Consider the following 25,664-nt stretch of genomic DNA (forward strand, 5'->3'; position numbering starts at 1 on the left):
AGATACAGTTACAATGCTTTCATGTTTGACTTTCAATCATATAATGATCAAACACTCATCATTCCACTGGTGCACATTCCCCACCACCAATGTCCCCAGTATACCCACCCCTTTTCCACCCTCCCCCTGCCTCCATGGCAGACAATTCCCCCATACTCTCTCTCTACTTTTGTACGGTCCCCTTCTTGACCTTGTTTCTTTTCTGTGGACGCGGTGTCTTACTGATCCACAGTATTCAAATCTCATGCTGTGACCCCTCATTTACACAATCTCATATGTGCTTCCCTTGGAATATCCTGAGGGTCCACAGGGAGCTCCATGGCCCAGTTGAAAAATGCATATCCAAGTCCCCCTTGTAAAACCATGTTTTCTTCTCCTCTGCTACCCAAAGGGCCACAGCACCCTCTCTTTCCTGCCCCGGGATAAACATTAGAGAAACAAATCAGTGGCAAAATAGCTGTAAAGAATTTTCATTATACAGTTGCTAACATCATTAAATATAGATATACCAGAACAAAAAAAGCAAGTAGCCTCTGCATTAATTAACATTTGATCGAAACATTTCCCAAAATACAGTCTTAGATTCCTCTCACATCCGGTTCTAGAGTTTCCTGGTTCTCGACCCATCTTTATTCCTACTATTCAAATATTTGATCTTGCATTTCTCTTTGCTTTACTCAACAGATCAAAATGATTTCTCCCCGGAGCACAGAACCAGGAGTAAGACACAGCCAAATCTGCACCCCCCCCATGCAAAAAATAAAATTAAAAAAGGGTTGGGTTGGGAAAGATAAAACAACAACAACAAGTGGGGGATAAGGCACTTGCCTTGCATGTGACTGAACCTACCCCCTTTATTTATGGTCACTCCCATCGCCCCCCCACCAGGAGGGATTCCTGAGCACAGCACCAGGGGCAAGTCCTGACCACAGCTAGGTATGTACTCCCCCTCCCCCACTACAAAACCAAACAAAATATAACCAATCTCAACATCTCTGAGTTGGATGAGGTCCCAAGGGCCACATCATTTTTTTTTTTTTTGGTTTTTGGGTCACACCCGGTGATGCACAGGGGTCACTCCTGGCTCTGCACTCAGGAATTACTCCTAGCGGTGCTCAGGGGACTATATGGGATGCTGGGATTCGAACCCGGGTCAGCTGCATGCAAGGCAAACGCCCTACCCGTTGTGCTATCTCTCCAGCCCCGGGCCACGTCATTTTGACTTTAGTGGCTACTGAACAGCTTTTCCTGGGGGGAGGGGGCTTTTCAGGTCAGGAGGGGGGCCCTCCCACTTACGATTAGGGCTGGAGAGATAGTACAGTGCGTAGGGTGCTTGCCTTGCACGCAGCTGACTTTGGATCGATTCCTGACATCCCATCTGGTCCCCCAAGCCCGTCAGGAATGATTCCTGAATGCAGAGCCCGGAGTAACCTTTGACCACTGCTGGCTGTGGCATGAAAACAAACAAGATACCCCCTTATAATTCTTGGCCAAGTAAGCCACTGGCTCAAAGTGAGGCCCAAGGCTGCAGCTGCTGCCCAGGCCCTGCAGTGCCAAGGACTCCCAGGACCACCTTGACAGTGCTCGGAGGGCCTTCAGGAGTGCAGCTTAGAGAGATGCATGGGAATTATGTGCTGTGGGAATTGAACCCGGGCTGGGTGCACTGCTGTACTATGTCTGGCTCATGAACAGCTTTTGTACCGCTTCAAGAGTGGGTTCTTGGACCTCTCCCAGATCCAGCCCCGAGGACCCCCCTCTCCCAAGGTGCTTAGTAATACCTGCTCTGCTATGCCCAGCTTAGCAATGAGAGTATCCTCTTATTGACTTCCAAACCCTCCAAGTCCACACCATCTGATCGCTCCCTAAACTGTTCACTTCTAATCAGGCCTAAACTTCTTAATCAGCTCTCCCTCCCAGTTCCAGAATTCCTACCACAAATAGGCACTCAATAATTAAAAGCTGATTAATTTCTAGATTTTCAGAAACCTTTTTGCTAGGCTGGAGGTCCTGATTTTACTTTGAATCTGATGCTGCAATGATGTTTCTGACCAAATAGCCAGATGAGAATTTCATCAGGTTAATCTTAAATTAGAAATAAAGAGACAGTTCATTGGCAGATGAAGTGATAATTGTATGGTTTCTACATCATTTAGAGACTCCCGTGGAGAGAAAAGTGGTGTATGCGAGAGAAAATGACATTTCAGAGAAATTTTGGCAGAACGACCCAGTTCACAGGAGAGAGCTTTGAACTTTCTTGTGTATTTCCCCACCCCCTTCTTTTTAGCCTCAACTGTGCAGAGCCAGTTTAGCTACCCTACAATGAGATGCTAGCATTACTGATAACAGGAAAGATGGATTACTTAACATTTCAGCAAAGAAGCAAATATGGAACGTATGACAGCCAAGAGATTCAAGGAAAATACATCAGTTGTTTGAATTCTTATCAAATCATTTCAGTAGGATGGAGAGAATTTAGATTTTCACATTTTAGGTATTGCTTTATTTGCTTTTTTTTAAAAAAAATGTGCCTGGTAGCAGATGCATGCCTAGAGATCAGGGCTGAGGATTTCCACAAGGCCCAGGTTCCTTCCTGTTCTAAAGTACAGCACCAGAAGACAGTAGCTCTGAGCTGGGCAAAATAACAGCTCTTAGAACAAATTTCCACTAACTGCATGAAACCAGCTCAAATCCGAATGAGTCAGGCGGTTATTTAGAAGCTGGACTACAGAAACCCATTACAGTCGGTTAATTCAACCTCACTTTTCACATTCTGGTGGTAAAGCCAGTAAGTGTGCAGGGAATGCAGCATTAAGTTATTTGGCGGAGTCTCAGTGCTCAGAGGATTCAATGAGGCAGAAACAAATATAAAGGACGGGGGGTATGGGAGGAAGTTTACTCTCTCCTATTAGATCTTCACAAGGAACTTCCAAAAGAAATGAAGAAGGGGGGAACTTGAACTCAGATAAGTCCATGTACTTTAATTCTGTTCACAAGAGCCAAGAGGCAAAAGCAGCCAAAGTGTCTCTCAGCAGATGAACGGATAAAGGAATGAATGATCTATACGATGAAATATTATTTAACCATAAAAGGAGCAAAAGCCTGAGGCAGGATACAAGTGGGAAGGACCCTGACAGTATTATTTTAAGTGAGAGCAGCTGGATGCAAAAGGTCTCATCGTATGTGATTTCATGGACCGGAACTCTCCGCACTAGAGAATCCACAGGGACGGTATACCAACTGGCGGTTGCCGGGGGCCGAGGGAGAAACCGCTCAATAGGTGAAGAGTTTTTTACTTTGAATGGATAGAAATGTTCTGGAACTAGCTAGAAACAGCAGTTGTAAAACAGTGTGAATATACTAAATGCCACTTTTGCATATAAAGTGAACTGCTCACTTGAAAAAATGGCTAAGAATATAAAAACAATGAACTCAAGTGTTCAAAAGGAAATTTCTTGCATCTACAATCTTCCCCGCGGCTCGATGTACCTACCTTGCACACCATCGATGTCTTTGCTCCCAGCCTGGCAGCCTGAACACATTGGTTGGCACCTTTCCCACCAAAGCCAATAAAAAACTTATGTCCGTGGATGGTTTCTCCGGTTCTTGGCAGGCGAGAAGTGAGGCTATCAGGACATAAAGAAGAGAAGGGATAAAGGAAAGGGCATTGAAAGCGGCATCAATTTCAACTTCATTTCTGAAGAAGGCTGCCAGGTGAGGTTCTAGGCCCCGCTCTGGTCTGCAGCTCTGATTTCTAACATTTGGAGTGTGGTGGAGGAACCTTGGTGATGGTGGGGCCAAGTAATTTTGCACATCAATACTATAAATTTAAACGCTATTGCGACCCATTATCTAAAGGATAATAATAATAAAAGAGCCGCTAGGGCTGCAAGGAGAAGACAACCTCTTCCTTTAGGAAATGTCAAGAATTTGCATCATTAACTCAGAATGCATCTGACATGTCACTTTGTGCGTTAGTTCCGATATGGATATGTCGGTGCTACATCTGGGAGTTCTTGGGACCTTGGTAGAAAGTAACTTCTTATCCCCCTTGCTCAGTGCCCAGCACAGAACTTTTACTCACTGCAGCGTCTTCAAATGTGGGACCAAGTTAAGATGTGTTTCTGTCCGGGCTCATTTGGGCACCTGAACATGTTTACCAGGATCCTGGTACATATCCGGCTCCTGTTCAAAGAGCTCAGGGGGGAAGAAGGAGGCCGCAATCCCAGCACTGAAAAATCTTACTTGTTTCTGGGAGCACGGGTGAGGATGGGACAGGCAGTTGGCTGCCAGGTTCAGGCCCTGTTCTGCCACCATTTCATGTGCTAACTCCCAAAGAGCACCTTTTAAAAAACGTATTCCAAAGAATTTAGTTTAAAATTTGTACTACGGAAAAATCCAGGCACATAAAACTCAAGGGAATAGTACGCTGACTTGCCCCAGTCCCAGGTTCACTCCACACAGATTCAAGTATTTATTGACAATTTATAGCCAATCTGTTTCTGCCCATTGTTCGCGATTTCCCCAAGAGCTAAAGTCTTTCCTGGGGCCACAGCTGGCACTGTGATCAGGGGACTGTAGGGGGTTCCGGGGACCAACTGGGGGTAAGCTGCATGCAATGCAAGTGCCTCTGTCCTACTCTCCAGCCCCAAACTTAAGGGTCGAGTAGGAGCCGTGTGTGTGTGTGTGTGTGTGTGTGTGTGTGTGTGTGTGTGTGTGTGTGTTAAGGGACCATTTGAAGAATCCTTAACTTATTTTTAAATAATTTTTGGGTCATACCCAGCACTGCTTACTCCTGGCTCTGCACTCAGGAATTACTACTGGTGATGCTCGGGGGACCATATGGGATGCCGGGGATCGAACCCAGGTCGGCTGCATGCAAGGCAAGTGCTCCATCTGCTGTATTATCTCTCTGGCCCCAACTTCTTTTAATCAGCCTTAACTCGTTAGCTTTTTTTTTTTTTTTTTTTTTTGCTTTTTGGGTCACACCTGGCGATGCACAGGGGTTACTCCTGGCTCTGCACTCAGGAATCACCCCTGGCGGTGCTCAGGGGACCATATGGGATGCTGGGATTTGAACCCGGGTCGGCCACATGCAAGGCAAACGCCCTACCCGCTGTGCTATCTCTCCAGCCCCTAACTCGTTAGCTTTTATAAGAGCAATCAGGGGAATGATTCTGACATCCTGTAAACTCTTATTTTAGATTCTTCTTGGGAGCAAAATGGGTTCTTCCTGCTTGCCAGATTTCTGAGTTGCATGCATCATACACTCCTTGTTTTCCTGTTCAATATGAGCCACATCATAAGATAGGCAGAAAGCACAAATACATTTTATTTTTCTTCTTGTACTTGTTCCCTTCTTTCCCCGGTCTGATTGCAATGGGGTGGCCTGACTGTGACAAGTGAGAGGGGGTCAACCCGTGGCCCCTTTTCACGGAGTTCTGAAAGTTTCCACCAACTGAGAAAAACCACCTCCAGCCCTAGCAGTGTAGTCAAATAGGGTGATTTGTGATTCAGAAGAGACTCATCAATACTTTGAAAACATCCCACTACCCTCCTCCCCTTTTCGATTCTATTTTTATCTTGGATTTGAGATGCATTTATAGTACTGATGGGGAAAAAAATATACATCTACAAGGTTCACTTCTGAAAAAGGTACTCAATCAAGAGAAAAATGGTTTTAATGTAATGTTATTATCCTGTCATTTAATTTAGCGATGACAAGTGATGATGAGATTTTGATTTGCATCAGAAATCTTAAACATTTTAGGATTCTGTTATGAGCAGGCAATGATGAGTAATCTGTGATTGAGTAACTATGTAGCAGCATCAGTAAGCCAAGAATTCACAAACAACATTCATAACAACCTGAAGCAAAAAATATCCCATGCGGCTAAAAATGGACCAAATAACTTAATTAGAAGACTGTCACTAAAGAAACTTATGACTTCCACTGTACTTATATTTAGATCTGGGTCACCATTCACCGGTTTGAATCAAGTGCTTTCTTTTTTTTTTTTAATTATCAACTGTGGGAAATCATAAAAAATGTATCAGTGGATTATTATTGGGATGTATATGGGTGTGGGGGAGGTGTGAAATCAGGGGTGCAGTGTGCATGTGTTTGATATGGAAGCAGATGGCTGGGATTTAGACTCATTTCTACACAACTTACATGAACACAAGCACGGTACTAATTTAGCGATCACTGAAATGCCTCACTCCTTCGGAATTCTACTATTTTCTTCCCATTTCCTTCTGCATCTTTGCCCTTGGCTTGTCTCTGGCTTCCCTCCCGAGTGGCTCTTTCTCCCATACGGGCAGGTGCCAGCTCTTTCCTGGTCCCCACTTTATCTGTGCTGGCGTCACCTAGCCTGGCATTAAAATGTTTCCTTAGGGGATGAACCTTCATAAGACTCTCTCCTTGTTTCTGAAGGGAAGCAGAATGTGTCACCCCGAAAATGGCTGGAAGAATTCCTACCAGCCCACGTACGCTGCCGTGCGCACCGCTATTTTGACCGGTAGGCACCTGAAAAGACACAGATGCAGGGAGAGGCTGAACCCCTTTTCCCCGCGGAATCCTCCAGAAGCAAGTCCTCTGCCCGAAGTCCCTTTCTCCAGGAGTTTTTCCAACCACAAAGGATGGGCTGTTCCTGCCAACTAGAAGTTGACTCTGCATCTAAACTTGGTCACAAAACGGTGGCTTCACTCTAGGTTACAAAGTGCCAGCTCATTTTTAGGGAAATGACGAAGACCCCTTAAAGCCCACTCCCCCTTTCCTTAGGAAGATGGCATTTACTTCTGCATTTTTAAGTAAGTCTCTTGGTGGAGTTTTTCATTTTCCTGTATCCGTCTCCCACATCTCCCCGAGGGGTGCTTGCTAATGAGCTTCTGCTTTCCTCTGTTTATTCTGTCTCTTATTATAGGGGTTTTGACCAGTAGCTCAGAACAGCTAAGGGAAAAATCCCCCCTTTTATTTTTTTACTTTTGCTTTTAGGTCACACCCAGCGATGCACAGGGGTTACTCCTGACTTTGCACTCAGGAATTACTCCTGGCGGTGCTCAGTGGACCATATGAGATGCTGGGAATCGAACCCAGGTTGGCCGCATGCAAGGCAAACACCCTACCTGCTGTACTATCACTCCAGTCCTGGAAAAACTTTTTTTTTCCCTTCCTCTCTACAACCTCTTTTCCATGTCTCCCCTCTACTGCATCCATTTCTGCTTCTGTGGTAAGGCGGCAAGGTGCTGACGAAAGCAAGAAGGCTGTGGGATGTGCGTTCAGCCATATGATGAGAACAATCCCACGTTTCACTAGGCCCTGCCCCTGCCCTCCTATTACTGACCACACTGCGAGCAGGAACCGTAACCTGAGCTGGAAAGAAAGGACAGTGGGGAGGGGGCCTGCCTTGCAGGTGACCCCCGGCACTGCCTATGTCCCCTGGTACAACTAGGAGAGATACCAGAGCACAGAGCCAGGAGTGAGCCCCGAGCACAATCCCTGAACGTGGCCCCCAAGCCAGGAAAAACCCCAAAAAGATAAAACCTCCTGCTATGACTGCTCCACGGAGTAATTCAGCGAATCGGGGACCATATACATGATGCTTCACTGGCTTAGCTTCGATCCCACGGTCACTGTCGGCCTTGGGAACACTCTCAGCAACAGCGCTGCAAACCACAGCGCAAACATGTATGTCTGTATGTAAATGTCTAGAGGGACCAGGCACAGCTATAGGCATGCACACATACTTACATACAGAATATAGTCTATAATTATGCTACATAAAATATATTTTATAAAATAAAATAAAACATATAAATATAAAATATGTGTAAAGCGCCTCTCGTAGAAGCAGACTGGTTGGTGGGAGAGAAATGCGGGTGGGAGACATGGTGAAGGCCAAAGGGAGGGGAGCGGACACCGGGAAGGGTGTTGAAACCCTGTATGCCCCAAACTCAATCATGTAATTTTTTGGTGACTGAAAGAAAAAAGAAAGAAAAAAGCACAAAAACCAAGCCAGTGACATGGGCGTGAATAAACTATGTAACAGAAAGAGGAGGAGATGAGTATTTGATTCCTATTTTCCGAAGGAAAAAAGAAGTACAAATGTACAGAAGATGAACTGCTAAGGACAAGCAGCAGAGCGGGGTCTACCTGCATATGAGGGTGTCCTGCTACACTCCGACTCATCCAGTTTCCCTGCGTCCTTACTAACCATCAATTCTTTTTTAAGTTAGAAAAAAAAATTTATTTAGACACTGCGATTTATAAAAGTTGCTTCCAATAGGGTTCCAGACACCCACCGACCCCGCCTGCAACCTCACCACCCCGGGACCCCAACTGTCCATAATGACCCCAGGTTCCCTTCAATCCCCGCCCCCTAGGCCGACCCCTTTACAGGGACATTTTAAAGCTGAATGACTGTCGTCTGGGTCCACCCTTCCAGGAGTGTGGGACCCGGGGTGAGATACACACAGAGACTTTGCTTCCACGCCAGGCATGAGCCCAGGCCCTGCCCCTATCTGCTAGGTTTCTCCCAGGCCTCCTCTAGCTTTCCCATCTCCACTTCACTCCTTCTTCAGCACTTTTGCTCCTCTGATCTACAGCCAAGTTTCCGCCCACCTTTGATACTTTCCATTCCCTTGTGTCATTTCAGGCCATTTTTTTTTTCCTTTTTGGGACCACACCCAGTGATGCTCAATGGTTATTCCTGACTCTGCACTCAGGAATCACTCCTGGTGGTGCTTAGGGGACCCTAATGGGATGCCGGGGATCGAACCTGGGTCAGCTGCGTGAGAGGCAAACACCCTTCTGCTGTCCTATCACTCTGGCCCCTCGTGCCATTTCTATAGATCACAGGCTAGTGAGAACATCTGGAATGTGCCCTTGTCCTCCTGACTTAACCAAAGGTCCTCCAGTTCCATCCAAGCTGCAGCCACCAGCTCTTCTTCAGCAAGACCTACAGACCTTCTCTTCCCATCCCCAGGTTTCTGCTGGGTCGGCTCCACTGGCCGGTCCTGCAGGACTCAGCAAGCAGCTGCCCTAGGCCGGCCCACTGGAACAAGCCAGTGTTTCGTCAGCTCTTCCTGCCGCCCTCCCCCGGCCCAGACTCCTGCCTGCTGCACCCCCAGAGCATCTATCAGCTCGGCTGTCACAGCCCAGACGACAACAGCTCATCCCCGTTTTGAAAATCTGAAATGCACAGGAGAGTGGAGTGGAGAGAGAAAAACTGGAAACCAGCTAACAGGCAGAAGCATTTCTGAATTATAAATCTGAACTTAACTTGGAATTCGTCTTCCCTTTCGTTTTCACTTATTAAAATAATGGAAAGAGGGCCCATGGCGTGCTCCTTCCCCAGCTGAAACTATTACTATGATTTGCCCCATTTCAAGAAACTCTTTCCCAGGGTTCCCAAGACAGACAAATTAAGTGATCAAAGTGGGGAAAAAAAGGAAGTACAGCCATAGAAATATCCCCTTCTGCCTTTAAAAATGTAAACATGGGGCTGGAGCAAGAGCACAGCAGGTAGGGCGTTTGCCTTGACGCGGCTGACCTGGGTTTGATTCCCAGCATCCCATATGGTTCCCTGAGCACGCCAGGAGTAATTTCTGAGTGCATGAGCTAGGAGTAACCCCTGTGCATCGCCGGGTGTGACCCAAAAAAGAAAAAAAAAAAACAAAAACCAAGCACCCTTCCCCCAACCTATTAACTGCTGAATGAGAAAGCCAGTGACAAATCTGCTTTCAGTTGTAACCTAGAAAGGGTACGAGTGAAAAGAATCTGTGTGGACTGGCCTGGGGCCTTCTTGGACTGGGGGTGGGCAGATTCCTCTCTCTACCTGAAGACCCAGCAATCTCCCCACCCCCACCCAGGTCCTCTGACCCAGAAACGGCCAGCTCCACAACTCTCGAAAGGAAGCCCAAGCCCCTGACCCCTCCTGGTGGCCTGGTCTGGGATGAGAACTCTGGGGCCTTCTCAGAATGGGGGGTGGGCAGATTTCCCCAAGGCCCCCGTGGGGAGGCCCAGCAGCTCCCACCATCTTCCAAACTAGAAACCTCCTATGGCACGAGCAACCTCAGAGAGCCAGTGCATGTGCGTGTGCGTAACCTCGAGAGCCGGTGCATGCACATGTGCAACCTCGGAGAGCCAGCACGCGTGTGCTACCTCAGAGAGCCAGTGCATATGCATGTGTGTAACCTCAAGAGCCGGTGCACGCATGTGTAACCTCAGAGAGCCAGCATGTGTGTGCAACCTCAGAGAGCCAGCCTGAGTGTGCAACCTCAGAGAGCCAGCCTGAGTGTGCAACCTTGGAGAGCCAGCACACGTGTGTAACCTCAGAGAGCCAGTGCACGCATGTGTAACCTCAGAGAGCCTGCATGAGTGTGCAACCTCAGAGCCAGCCTGAGTGTGCAACCTCAGAGAGCCAGCACGCGTGTGTAACCTCAGAGAGCCAGCACGCGTGTGTAACCTCAGAGAGCCAGCACGCGTGTGTAACCTCAGAGCCAGCCTGTGTGTGCAACCTCAGAGAGCCAGTGTGACAACCTCGGAGAGCCAGCACGCGTGTGTAACCTCAGAGAGCCAGCACGCGTGTGTAACCTCAGAGAGCCTGCATGAGTGTGCAACCTCAGCCAATGTGCAACCGCGTCCACCCTGGCAACAATTCTCACCCCGAAGAGAATTATTTATGCAAGAGTAATTTTATGTTTTAGTGTATGTTTTAACAGGCAACAAGTGTACGCTGTAATAGAAACAAACTATTTGTGCTGCCAATGAGGCAGGCCGGGGGGTTGGTGGGAAACTGGGGACTTGGTGGAGGGTGGTGGGAGTGGTCCTGGGACACTCCCTGCCCGAAACAACTATGTTATGAACAACTTTGTAAATCACGGTGCTTAAACAGTTAAAAAAAATAAAAGTGTCGTGGTAGGGGCCAGAGAGATAGCACAGAAGGTGCTTGCATTGCCTGCCTTGGGTTTGATCCCAGGTACCACATATGGTCCCCTGAGTACCTCCGGGAGTGATCCCTGAGCACAGAGCCAGGAGTAAGCTAAGTGAGTACTGCTGAGTACTGCTAAGTGTGCCCCTCAAAAAACAAACAAACAAACAAAAACAAAAAAACCAAAAACCAACTGTGTGTATGGGGGTATACCCAGAAATACTCATGACTTACTTCTGGCTCTGTGCTTTGGATGTGTGTGTGTGTATATATATATATATATATATATATATATATACACACACACACATATATATATATATATATAGAGAGAGAGAGAGAGAGAGAGAGAGAGGGAGGGGGGAGTGAGGGAGAGATCTATACATCTGTATGGGGCGCTAAAGAGACTGCATGGGTTAAGGTGCCGGCCTTGCTCTCCACTGACCCCAGGCACTGCACTTGGTCACCTGAGCCCCCACAGGTGTGGCCCAACACATCCCGCCATCTGGCCCCAAATGTCTCGACACTTATTTGGACAGAAGGAACCACCCCTGATTAGAAATGCAGGGGGCCCCTCCCCCAGCCTCTGGTGCGAAGGTGAAAGGCCACGCGGAGCCTGGGGGTGTGCAGGCAGGAGGCCCAGCTACTGACTGACTGTATTACCTGTGACAGCTTCTCCCTCTTCCAACCAGCCCCTTCTCTTGAAAAACAGGTTTAATAATACTTGTCAACTCCTTAAACGTCTGGGTTTTGTGCTCTGAGCTATTTCACTGACAGGTGTTATCAGAACAACTTATCAATTGCTTTGAGTTTCTTGACAATGAGGTGCTTATTGCAGAGTCCCGGAGATAATTCCAGCAGCCTAAGGTCTGAGCCCAGAGGTCACACTTCCAAGACCAGCTGCAGTGGGACATGCAGCTCTCAGCACCCGCGCCCGCCGCCAGCCCCTCACACGCCCCTCACACGCGCCTCTCCATCAGTACCACCCGAGTCAGTCAGTCCCCTCATGTCTCACTCCTGCTGCCTGTACTCTTCACCCGCCTCTTCTCAGGTTTGTGGAAGTCACATTTATAAGGAGTTATTTCCAAACTGCTTAGTGACATCCGTTTCCACCTCTGAGAAAAGAACTTTGCAACTGAACTTCATTTTGTGGTTCCCAATCCTAAATCTACACACACAGACAAATGCAAACACACATTCATAGACATACACACATATTACATGATATATGACTTATGTAAGGGAACGAAACGTATGTGGTACAAGAGATTGAACGCAGGATTTCACACATGCAAGGCATGAACTTGGCCACTGAGCCACATGTGGGCTTGATACTAGTTTCTCATTTTTTGGGGGGAAAGGCACACCCAGTGGTGCTTAGTACCACTACTGGCAGTGCTCAGGGGTGGTACGTGGTGCTGGGGACCAAACTGGGGTGAGCCCCAGGCGAGGCAAGCGCCCTGCCCTGGGCCTCACTGACCCAGGTTTCTAACCCTGTCTGTTCTCAGCCCCCAGACCTGAGTCTACAGCGGTTCTACCCCGGCTGCCCGGGACGAGGGAGACGATTCCTGGGCAGACGTTCTTGGCCTTTCAGACCATCGCCTCCCCGGCCAGCTGACCGCCGTGCTCCTGAGCACTGCCCGGTTCCGGCTCTCGCGGGCCTCCCAGGCCACTTTTCTGATCTGTTCCTGTGTGTGTTCACTCATTCACTCTGATGAGGACCACAAGCAGCTTTCAGCCTGCCCTCCATCCCTCCCTCCCTCCCTCCCTCTCTCCCTCCCTTCCTTCTTTCTTATTTTTTTCAGTCTACCAAGCTATAATGTCCCTTTATTTTTTTAAATAAGTTTTCTTGGATCACCGTGAGATACTGTTACAAGTGCATGATTGCGTTTCAGTCATGCAATGCTCCAGCACCCACCCAGCCCTCCACCAGTGCGCATTTTCACCACCATTGTTCCCAGTACCCTTCCCGCCACCCCCACCCCATCCCACTCCCTCCCTCTGTGGCAGGTACAATCCTTCTTACCCTCTCTCTCATGTTGGGCATTACGATTTGCAACACAGATACTAAGAGGTCATCCTGTTTGGTGCTTGGTCTACTTTCAGCACACATCTCCCATCCCAGGCCATCCCTCCAATCATCATTGACTTAGTGGCTCGTTCTCCGTCCCAACTGACAAATACTCGCAGTGGGGGGTCGGTCTCCTTGTCCTGGTTCCCAGGAGCGACATGGTGAGAAACCCCCAGAAACTGGTTTCTGGCTTATATGGGACAGCTGCCCCTCCCCCTCCTTCTGGGGTCGGTGGGGCTGGGGGCGGGGAGCAAAAGCTGGATCTTGGTGTCTTGGCTTGTAAAATCCTCTGGGGCGGAGGAAGATCTCTGGGTTTAAACTCCCCAGAGTATGACCTCATGAGCCCAGGACTACATTTTTTCTTTCCAGGGTACCGGTGACCTCTGGCCACTGGATTCAGAGCCACACCCCTGCACTCCTGGGCCCCTGATCCCGGGCTCAGGGTAGCTTAGAGCTTTTCAGTTGATATCTAGCATTGTGGGGGTCTTTGTACGTGGGTCCATTTAGTCTTATCATCATGTCCAATGGGACTCCCATGCAGATTTCTAGATCTTTCCCCGATTAGCTCCAACCTCAGTCCACACTCGAACAAACTCTTCTCCCCTTCATCTCCCTAACTCTGATGCCAGTTTTCTCAGCCCATGGCTGCTGTGGCTTCTCTGACTCTCCCTTTTCTGGGCCATGGCCAGAGGACCCCAGCACTCATCGTCTTCCGGTCAATGCACTTTCTCCCAGCAACTGAAACTGCAGCTTTAAATAATTACTTTCCATTCATAAGCTATGTTACAATGCAGCAGTATGATAACTGCGTACTGGTTACAATGATATAGAAGGGAATATACATATATTTATTATATTTATATTGAGTGAAAATGGTCTATTTGTTACTTTTTAAAAAATTTACTGTATCACTGTCATCCTGTTGCTCATCGATTTGCTTGAGCGGGCACCAGTAACACCTCCATTTAGAGACTTGTTACTGTTTTTGGCATATCGAATACGCCACAGGTAGCTTGTCAGGCTCTGCCGTGTGGGCAAGATACTCTTGGTAGCTTGCCAGGCTCTCTGAGAGAGGTGGAGGAATCGAATCCAGGTTGTCTGCGTGCAAGGCAAACGCCCTACCCACTGTGCTATCGCTCCAGCCCATATATATATATGTATATATATATATCCCATATATATACATATATAACATATATATTTATATTGAGTGAATGGTCTACTTGTTATTTTTAATTAAAATTTTTTGTTGTTGTTTTTGGTCATACTCAGTGTTGGGGGACTATAGGGGATGCCAGGGATCGAGCCCGGGTTGGCAGCATGCAAGGCAGGTACTTTACTGGCTGTACTATCTTTATATGACAATTCCGTAACTGAGGTGACAGATGCCTTATGTCTGGAGTCAGTCGTACCACAGGGTTCAGAAGTAAGTGAAGAGGGCTCACTTGCTCTGTGTGTGACTAGCTCGGTACGGAGAAGAGCAAACGGTTATTTAGCAGGATCACTGTCATCCCTGTTGCTCATCGATTTGTTTGAGCAGGCACCAGGAACGTCTCTCATTGTGAGACTTATTGTTACTGTTTTTGGCATATCCAATACGCCACGGGTAGCTTGCCAGGGTAAGGTCAGAATAACAGACATGAAGGAGCAACATCCTTCTTTGTTCTCCCAATGTGGGATCCACGTATAGAAACTGGTAGGAGCAGGAAGCTCAAGATGGTTCTTAAGCACCTGTTATAGAGGCAGTAGAGGGTGGGGGGTGACGGGGGGGGGGGGAGCCTGGGGACACTGGTGCTGGGAAACGTACACTGGTGGAGGGATGGGTGTTGGAACACTGTAGGACTGAAACTAATCGTGGACAGCTTTGTAAGGGTCTATCTCACAGTGAGTCAATAAAAAAAGTAAAATTAAAAATAAGATGTTGTGGGGCTGGAGCGATAGCACAGCGGGTAGGGCGTTTGCCTTGCACGCGGCTGACCCAGGTTCTAATCCCAGCATCCCATATGGTTCCCTGAGCACCGCCAGGGGTGATTCCTGAGTGCAGAGCCAGGAGTAACCCCTGTGCATCGCCAGGTGTGACCCAAAAAGCAAAAAAAAAAAAAAGATGTTGTTTAAAACACACACACACACACACACACAAACACACAAACACACGAAACAACAGAGGAATGTCAACTTTCTGTTTGTTTTGGGGCCACACCCAGTGATGCTTAGGGGGTGATTCCTAGCTCTGCACTGAAGAACTACTCCCTGTTGGGGCTGGAGCAATAGCACAGCGGGTAGGGCGTTTGCTTTGCACGCGGCCGACCCGGGTTCGATTCCCAGCATCCCATATGGTCCCCTGAGCACCGTCAGGAGTAACTCCTGAGTGCAAAGCCAGGAGGTAACCCCTGTGCATTGCCGGGTCCTGTGCATTGCCGGGTGTGACCCATAAAAAAAAACCCAAACACCTACTCCCTGCGGTGCCGGGGAGAGGGGAAGGGGGCTGGGGACAGAAGCTGGGCCGGCAGTTGTGAGGCAAGTGCTCTGCCCGCCGTACCAGCATCCCACACACCCCCTCCCCAACATTTGAAACATTTTTTTGGATGACACACATTGACCTTTATTCCTGGCTGAGGAGCACTTGCACAGGGAGACTCGGAGATGAATCTATTCTGGAACAACTAGAAGCCGTAAGAGGAGAGGAGGAAGCGGTGTGTCGCTGGGTGGCCGCGGGGCGGCTGCAGGCACGTGAGCCAGCCTGTGGACTTAGTCCCGCCAACTCTCCACCTGAAGGTTCAAGCCGATGAAAGCCGTTTGGGGAAAGTATCTCCCTAGATGGTATTACGCAGGGCGGGGGTGACTGGGACATACCTGGCTGTGTCTGGGGGCTGCCCCTGGTCCTGTGCGGGGAAAGTGCAGCCCTGGCAGTTTGAGGGATCATGAACGCTGGAGATTGAACTGGGCTTGGTCACATGCAACCAAACACCTTAAACCCCCGCACAATCTCTCGGGTCCCAGCGTGACATTTTGGTTTTTCCTTCTGAACACCAGGGCTGGGTGCAGGAGGCCTGAAATCTGAGCAGGTGCTTCAGCTGAGTCCTCCCTCTGGCTCGAAGCCCTTTAATTCACCAAGAAAGAGAAGCAAAGTATGAATAGTAACAAGGAGCTACCAAACTAATATTTTATTTTCTGTTCTGCTAATTAGTGATAGTAAAATTGAAATTCCAAATGATTCCTGTCACCACATCGCAATTATCTCGGCTACTTCTTCCTCCCATCTGTTGGTGTGTGTTAAAGAACTACAAGTTAAATTAATTTTATCCCAAGCAAAATATAATTAGAAGGATAAATCAGCATAAAATAATCTATTCCGGAATCAATTATTAAAATTTTAATTTATCTACTATTTTTGGTGCTGATGCCTTTCCCCCTATTCCTGTCATCACGAATAATCAAGAATTGGCTGTATAATAATTGAACCTCAAATACACTTGTACGGTGGGTTAGGGAAGGCATTATTAGCATCGTCGCTTGAGAAAGTGAGAATGAAAACAGCCTTATCAAAAAGCATATCGCCATCAGGGGGTGGGCTGGCTGATGATGTGATGATTATGTTGTTTGGGGGGCATACCCTGCAGTGCTGGAGTAGGGGTGCACAAAAGTACAAAAGTACTCTGGGGCCACATCCAGGGAGGTGACGGGAACCAAGCTGTGCTGGGCACCTAGTTCAATGCGGAGTTTGTATTTCAGCCCCGGCGGCATCTCCTCTCCTGAGCCTTCATTCTAATTTCGGTTTTCTGATTCCACTGCTATCTGCGGTCTGGTCGTCATATTACGCTCCGCTCCTTAACAATCAGCTGTGGCTGGAACAGTCTTGACTGTAATTCTGGACATTCTCTGGGGATCACAGGTGTTGAGTATCACTCGTATGGGAGCACGAAAGAGTGAGTATTTCTGACTCTGAGCAGCCCCTCCTCTCAGCCCACAGGAAAGTCACAGGCGCGAGTGTTGTTGGCTGCCGTTCAAGCCTGGAAGTCTGCTCACGTTTCAAGCTCTCTGATGTCCTGTTCCCATGGGGGGAAGCCCAGCCCCTCTCTGCGGAGGCGACCCGAGCTCAGCCGGCCCCCGAGACTGGTGTAGAGCCCCGTGGGGAGTCACCTCTCTCCCCGCAGGCACCACACTCGTGTCGGGTATCGTGCTGGCCTAAGAACACACTGTGGGTCCCACAAACATTTGACATTTGTTAACACACTGAGTACATTAATATTGCCACTTATGTCTTGAGTGCTTTCTAGAAGATTCTCACTGGAGTATGTACTTTATGATCTTGACATCACTTAATCCCCTTTCCTGGGAGAGAGAGAGAGAGAGAGAGAGAGAGAGAGAGAGAGAGAGAGAGAGAGAGAGAGAGAGAGAGGAAAGGAGAGAGAGAAGGAGAGAGAGGAGAGAGAAGGAGAGGAGAGAGAGAAGGAGAGAGAGAGAGAAGGAGAGAGGAGAGAGAGAGAAAGAGAGAGGAGAGAGAGAGAAAGAGAGATAGAGAGAGAGTGAGAGATGGCAAGACTCTGCCTTACACACACAGCGGACCCTAGTCAAATCCCCGATACCACATATGGTTTCTTTTAATCTGTTGATGTGTCAAACTGCTTTTAGGTTTGTTTCTGGGCCCTACCTGGCTGTGCTCAGGGCTTACCCCTGGTGGCTCAGGGGGCCATATGTGGTGCCTGGATTGAACCCAGGATAGCAGCGGGCAAGGCAGGTGCTTGATCAGTTGTACTATCTCCTCAGCCCTATTGTTTTTATTTATTTATTTGGCTTTTGGGGTCATACCCTGAGATGCTGCTCAGAGGTTACCTGGCTCTGCACTCAGGAACTATTCCTGGTGGTGCTCAGGGGACCATATGGGATGCTGGGGATTGAACCCGGGTCAGCCAAGCCATGTGCAAGGTAAATGCCCTCCCCACCGTACTATCGCTCCATCCCCACCCCTATTGTTTTTAAGTATAAAACCATCCTTGCACTTCTGGACTATAACTGACTTGTCACGATGAATGATCTTTTAAAATCCATTATGTGACATGATGGGCTGGTATCTTGTTCTCTGTTACTACGTCAAGGTTTAAAAGTGATCAGTTGTATGACCGAAAAACCCTGAAACACAAAACGAGCACCCCCTTTAGAACTGGCTTCTGTTCTTCCTAAGACGGGCTGTGCAGTTCTCTGGGGGAGCGTCCCCAAAGCAGAACTCATTCCTGGGAGTAACCGACCATTCCCTGCTCATTACAGCTGAGAGCCGGGAAGTCTCCCTGGGGTCAGAGCGAGTCCTGAGTGTGGGCCCAGGGGCCGGGGCAGACACAGGGCACCGTGGCTGGGCTCAGAGGCTGCAGGTCCTAACCAGGCCTCCAGGGGCGCTCTCCCAGCACCCCAGCAAGCGCTGTGAGAATTTCAAAGGCAGAAAATCAACACTCTTCCACTGCAAAGTACAAGCAGGGCACTGGTTTTCTAATGATCCCGAGCTACTTTGGATAACACACGTTTTTCTTTACAGTCTTGACAAAATTGCAAAGAGCTGTGAATGCTTTCTGAGCAAGAGGGCCTAAGGAGCTTTCGGGCAGTTCCTGAAGAATTTTTAGCAGAGTGCTTGCTCAAAAACTTAGGTAATGAAACTTTAGACGGGCACTGCAGACTTCTTGGAGAGGAAAGAACTGTTCTCAGACTCTGGATCAAAATATTTTACACCAGTGGTAAAAATTCAGAGCTAAATCCTGCATGACTGTGGAAGACAGGCAGTTGAAGATTTATTTCGCTTTTGGATCACACCTGGTCTGGGCTATTCCCAGCTGTGCTAGCAGGATTCTCCTGGCGGCATCTAGGGGACCGTATGTGCTGGGGATCAAGGCTGGGTCTCTGCATGCAAAGCACGTGCTCAGCCCATTAGGCCATCTCTCCACCCTTGATTCCACACCAGCAGTGCGCAGGGCTCTTCCTGGCTCTGGGTTCGAGTGTGAGCCTGGAGGGGCTCAGGGGACTGTATCTGGTACTGAGGACTGGGGGCTCAAACTGGGGTCAGTCAGACGCAAGGCAAGCCTCCCTGGCCCTGAAGATGGTTCTGACCTTGAAGAATGTTATCTAACAAGTGATATATTTGGGAAACAAATCCAAGGCACCCCCCCACCCAAATCCAGTGTAAAATACAAGCAAACCCCTCAAGTTTTGCTTGAAAACAAGTCAGTATTGTACAAAGAAATTATAAATCGCCTTAAGCATACCAGAAATATTTCAAGTTAAAATAGGAATACAAAAATTGTGAGGTAGAGCCAGACACATAGAAATATTTTAAATGCTTCTAAGAGTTTCAGATCATAAAAATTTGCTTTTAATCAGCTGTCATAAGGACTTAACAGAGTTGGCGCTGGAGAGACGTTCCAGGATGTAGGGTGCTCGCCTGGCATGTGTTGACTCTGATTCGACCCCCCAGAACCACACAGGAGTCAGGAATGAGCCCTGAGCACAGGGCCAGGTATAGCCTCTGAGCATTGCTGGGTCTCTCTCTCTCCCTCTTTCCCTCTCCCCCTCTCTCTCTCTCTCTCTCTCTCTCTCTCTCTCTCACACACACACACACACACACACAGAACTTTACATAACACAAAGAAATCTTGTTCTTGAAGATCCTATAATAAACAGGTAATTCACTGCTACAGAGTGATTAAAATTCTATTTAATGGAGCAAAGTGTGATTCAGTGTGACAGCAACGGAAGAGGTAAAGGAGCGTCACCTCAGGCTGCTTGGGACGTCCAGTCAGCCTTTGGCACGGGGGTTTCATGCCGACAACATTCCAGGTCTCACGCTGAGGTTTCGGCATTCCCAGACTTTGTCCTGGCGAGCGCACAGTCTGGCGTGGCCGGTGGCGTTCCCCACCCGAAGGGAGAGGGGCCTGGAAGCGCCAGCCAGCAGATCCGGCACAGTGGAAGGGAAAGCGCGCTCTCCGCTGTGCAGGCGGTGCCGTGACCGACACCTGAGCTCCGGGCTCCGGACCTGCTCCACGCTGTGCTCCGGGCCGGGCTCTCTCGCCCTTGGGCACATTAGTATTTGCTTTCACACGTGACTCTTTCCTGTCTCCTAACTCTGCAGCCCAGAGCCTCACTCACGTAGCCAACGCCCCAGACCACGGCAGCCACGTTCAGCACAAAACCCGCCCTCGCCTCTCGCTGAACACCGGCACCAGCGCACACGGTGCTTGTCCTCGCTTTCTCAGAATGGACTTTCCGACTATTTCTTTCTTTTCTTTTGGGGAGGGGGCGTGGAGGGGTTTGGTCATAGCCAGCAAAGCTGAGGCTGCAAGTCAGTCACATACAAGGCAAGCCCTTAACCCACGGACCATCTTTCTAGTCCTTCCTCCCTTCCTTCCTTCCTCCCTTCCTTCCTTCCTTCCTTCCTTCCTTCCTTCCTTCCTTCCTTCCTTCCTTCCTTCCTTCCTTCCTTCCTTCCTTCCTTCCCTCCCTCCTTCCTTCCCTCCCTCCTTCCTTCCCTCCCTCCCTCCTTCCCTCCTTCCTTCCCTCCCTCCTTCCTTCCCTCCCTCCTTCCTTCCTCCCTCCCTCCCTCCTTCATTCCTTCCTTCTTTCCTTTTTGGGTCACAACCGGCACTCAGGAATTACTCCTAGCAATGCTCAGGGGACCATATGGGATGCTGGGAATCAAACTGGGCCGGCTGCGTGCAAGGCAAACACCCTACTCACTGTGCTATCGCTCCAGCCCCTCTAGTACTGTATATCTTTAAAGGGATCCAAAATAGCAACTCACCCATGAATTATTTTTGTTATATGAGAACACAGTGGATAGAAAATACCATCTCAGAAAATGACTGGAAGCCATAAACAACTTTTAAGACTCAAATTTAAGGTCAAAGAATAAGGGGCAGAGAGATAGCAGAGCAGGTTGGGCACTTGCCTTGCACACAGCCAACCTGAGTTCAATCCCTGGCACCCCATATGGTCTCCTGAGCCAGGAGCCAAGAGTAAGCCCTGAACAATGCCAGGTATGGCCCCCCTCCCCTCAAAAAAGACAATGAGTTGTGATTTTATATTCCTTTGATATCAGGAGAGGAAAGTTTTAAATTTTGGGGTGCTTCCACATATACCTTTTTATTGGCTTTCAGGGTCACGCACAGCGATGCTCAGGGGTTACTCCTCGCCCTGCTCTCAGGAATCGCTCCTGGTGGTGCTCAGGGATGGGATGCCGGGGATCGAACATGGGTTGGCCGTGTACAAGGCCAACGCCCTACCCGTTGTACTACAGCTCCAGCCCCCTGAATAGACTTTTTTAAAGGGCCGTATATCATTTGGCATTTAAAAGAAATCTAGGTCGAATGTTCCAGTCACTTTGTATCTCAAAGCTTCTCAATTCACTTGTTCCACTATCCAACTCAAATCTTTGGCAATCCGTTCCTGAGTTGTCAAGGATAAATTTAGATGCTTGGTTGAACATGAGCCCTCTCTCTCGAGCTATCACTTTTAATTGGAGCATGTTAAAGCATAACATAGGGTTTCAGCTGACATAGTCTATTGCCACTGAAAAGTAAACATGGGCTGATATTAAACTTGTCTCAGGAGTTTCAGGGCTCTAGGCAGGAGATGAGTTCTCTAACAGACGCCCTGTGGAAAAGTCGGTGTACCCTAAGGGCCTGGACCCTTGGAAATCTCCTCCCGCCTCCTGGCGTTTAAACATTATCTAGGGGTGGGGCCAGAGTACAGCGGGTAGGGCATTTGTCTTGCAGGCAGATGACCTGGGTTCGATCCCCAGCACCCCAAATGGTCCCGTAAACATGTAAAGAGTAATTCCTGAGCACAGGCCAAGGAGTTACCTCTGAGCATCGCCGAATGTGGCTCCAAAACAAAACAATCAAAACCTGGGGGCTGGAGTGATAGTCCAGTGGGAAGGAAAATTGCTTTGTACATGTCACGGTTCGGAACCCTGCCAGGAGTGCTCCCTGAGCAGTGCCGGGAATAAGCCCTGAGCACCAGCACGTGTGGCCCCAAGCCAAAAGTCATCTGTAATCTAAAGACTGTCCAGCTCCTCCCTCTAGCCGAACCTTTCTTCTCTACTCAGAGCTCCTTATGTCCGGACTACTTCACTTGGGTGTCCAAGCGGCCACTGAACTCTCACACGCCCCACGAGGTACCCGTACTGCCCCCTCGGGCCCAGCACGCTCTGCTGGCAAGTGCTGCGTCTCAGCAAACCCCAGGCCCCTCTTCCAGTGGCAGGAAGGGCGGAGGATTTGGGGATAATTCTTTTTTTTTTTTTTAATTTTTAAAATTTTATTGAATCACCGTGAGACAGCTAAAAGCCTTCATGTTTGGGTGATAATCTCACAATGATCAAATGCCCATCCCTCCACCAGTGCACACTCCCCACCACCAATATTCCAGGTATACGCCCCCTTTCCCACCCTCCCCTGCCTCCACAGCAGATTTGGGGATAATTCTTGACCTCCCTGCAAATCCTGTCAGTTGTACCATCAAAATCTATCAGAAGATGCCAAGAGAGAGAGAGAGAGAGAGAGAGAGAGAGAGAGAGAGAGAGAGACAGACAGACAGACAGACAGACAAGAGAGACAGAGAGACACAGAGAGAGAGACAGAAGACAGAGACAGAGAGACAGAGAAAAGGCAAGTGCCTGCCGTGAAGACAGGCTTGGGGGTGGGGGTGGCAGGAGGGAAACTAGGCGCATTGGTGATGGCAAATGTACACTTGTGGAGGGATGGGTATTGGGACACTGAATGTCTGAAACCCGATCATGAAAATGTGTAACTGTGTATCTCACGGTGATTAAAAGAACAACAACAACAAAAAGAATACAAATAAAGTAACAAAGAAAAAAATTAAGGCTTTTTTAAAAAACATAAAAGTATCCCCTATATACTTCATGCTACAGAACTGGGGATATGTTCTTATAATCTTTCTGTGCACGTATGTTTAAAATCAAACACTAAAGAATACTGAAAAAAAAGATGCTTACTTCTGTCCACTTGTGCTGCTTTGTAGGCACCTTCATTTCCTGACTCAGTTGCTGATTTGTTCTTCCTGCTTGTACCCGGCCACCTCGTCTTCTTCCCCACAGCCTCCCAAATAATCCACGTAAGTCAGATTATGTCACTCTCTGCCATAACCCTGCTCTTCAGGGTATGTCTCGTTCGGGGTATGTCCCAAAGTCCTTAAACATCAACTGCCTTCCTTTCCCCTATTTTCTTAAAATCATCTACTTGGTGAGTCTTTTATTGTGGCCAAAGATCTAAAATTATCATTCCTGTCCCCCTTCATGCTTGCTTTTTTCTCTGGAGCATTTATCCAATATCCTGCGTCCCTTTTCCTTCTGTCCAGACTCTGTCGTCCCACTAGAATGTAAGCCACACTAACGCAGGGCTTGGGGCTGTTTTCATTGCCCTCTCCCTTTGCGCCTAGGGACGGGAGTAGCACACCATCCAGAACGGCAAGTCTTGTTAATAATTGAAAGTATGATTCTCAGAAGAATGGTTCACCTAACATTTAAAAAAGCGCATGAATGCTGGGCTTTTATGGAGATAAGTCCTTGAAGGAAATCTGATTTATATCAAGTTGACTCTTGGGGAAATTTATCTTTGCAACATGGAACTTCAAAGACGGGTGTTCCAGAAGAAAATCAATGCTAAAGCCAGGTGGGTAATGTTTGTTTGTGTGTCAAATAAGCTAATGCTTTTAAAAGCATTTAGTGTACAGAGCTTACTATTTATGATGGACTAACATTAAAAATGGGGAAAAAAGTGGCTCATGGACTGAATTAGCAGGGTTTGGCATGCAGGGCACATAGAAAATGACTTGGCCTCAGGTGCTGACCACGAGTGCTTAGTTATAGAGTAGCTCTGTCTCAAAAGGGACTTTGACAGCACGGGCATGGGTGTTTAGGTTAATTACAGTTAAATGCAGGTTCTTCAGTACTTGAACTTCTTTCTTTTCTTTGGATTTGGGGCCACACCTCGCAGTGCTTGTGTGTTTCCTAACTCCGTGCCTGGGCAGCAGTTGCCCTGGGGACCGAGCAGTGCCAGAGATCAAGCCCAGGTCGCTCACGTGCCTGATAGCAGCCCTCTCTGCCTTACTTCTATCTTGAAACCTAGGAATGATGAAATCCCTAATAGACTCTCCTTATCAGCTCAGAAGCGAACATCAGAAGTTCAGAAGTGAGTGTGAAGGCACAGACGGCTGAGTTCTTAAACCACAGGCGACAAGTGCAAGGCAGAGAAAGGGAAGAACGACAACAAGGCAAAGGCCAAGAATGCTGGCCCGCTGCTCTCCGTGGGCCACTGAATGGCTTCACGATTTCGGGCGACTCTCGCTTCACCTATTTCCTCCTCTGCATGTGGAAGAGGGACTGGGGAGGCGCCAAGGATTCTCCAGACTCAGCTACTCCGTTTGCTCTTTGTTCTGTTTGGAATACACTTAGCTGTGCTGGGGGGAACTGTGTGGTCCCAAGGATCAAGCCCAGGTTGACTGTGTGCGAGACAAGTGCCTTCTCTGCTGTGCTACGCTCAACTTTAACTCTGATCCCCACCTGCCCAAATGTTTATTTCCTAGTCCCTGTAGTTTGTCCTGTTCTGTGGCAAGGGGGCGGGGGAGGGGAGATGGAGGGAGTCAAGTCGAGCAACCTTGACCCACGCAGTTGGCTCCAACAGTTCTTAAACTATGGAGGAAGGGAGAAGAGCGAGCAGCGGTGATACTGTGCGAGGACTGGGCAGACTGAGGACCCCGAAGAGAGAAAGGGCCAGACCACCAAGTAATGTGGGAGCCTCAATTCTTACTCAACTGCCTCTTCCAAGCTTCCTGTCTCTTACCGCCTTCAGGAAGAAACGCAGCCGTGCTGACACTGACATTTTAGCTTAGCGTGACTTCTGAGCTCCAGAAATCCAAGTCATTAAGTTTGTGGGACTCTGCTACAGCCCCAATAGGAAACTAATCATGAGCTGTACTAAAAGGCAATTAATCATATTTATCAGAGATACAGGGTTTAAAGTAAGTCCTATACTGCGCTCATCAGAAGTAATCAAAGGACCATGAACTGCTTGTAGTAAGCTTGTGGGAATTAGTGGTACCTACAGGAATAGCATTTTTACTAATGATTCATGTTAGCGGTAGAAACCTGGGTATTTCATGAAGGGAAAAAAAAATGGCAAGAGAAATTAGATGACCTAGAATCAAAGTGTGTTTACTCTGGCCCTCAGTTACTTTACTTGTTTACATACTGAAGGGCTGGAATAAAAAGCAATTCCCCTGGCTCTAAAACACACTTTTAAAATCTGGACCGACGCTAACATGGGCCTCTTATATCTTCTCCTCCAAAGTTTGGAGAATATTCATGTCGGAATGTACTGCCATTACCTTGAATGGCCCACAGACAAGTTCCATTGCAAGTTCTCAATTAGTTTAACAATAAAGTGACTGGATTATAGCCTTGACAATCTTAATCAGTGGCGTACATGAGAAAACAGTTTTCTTACTCTCATTTCACTGGTAAAAGTATGGGAAAAATGGAATGGATTCTCAAAAGAATGAACTTAGACGTGGTCTGGCTCGTTATCTTTTTATCCCCTTTGAGGAGTGCAGGTCTGGCTATCCTGGGGTTACTCTGGGTGGATCCCAAAGTGGTGCTCAGGATC

The 25,664-nt window shown here is 48.2% G+C and overlaps 1 protein-coding gene across 1 annotated transcript in view; it reads right to left on the reverse strand.

The window, feature by feature from the left end:
* RBKS (ribokinase) overlaps nucleotides 1–25,664 on the reverse strand; it is an 86,283-nt gene that overhangs the window by 60,073 nt on the left and 546 nt on the right. Inside the window, exon 2 of the mRNA XM_055121840.1 lies at nucleotides 3,491–3,623. Within this exon, the coding sequence (XP_054977815.1) occupies nucleotides 3,491–3,623 (133 nt within the window). The remainder of the gene's footprint in view (nucleotides 1–3,490; nucleotides 3,624–25,664) is intronic.

This window comes from Sorex araneus, chromosome X (assembly GCF_027595985.1).
Source record: "Sorex araneus isolate mSorAra2 chromosome X, mSorAra2.pri, whole genome shotgun sequence".
Taxonomy (NCBI): domain Eukaryota; kingdom Metazoa; phylum Chordata; class Mammalia; order Eulipotyphla; family Soricidae; genus Sorex; species Sorex araneus.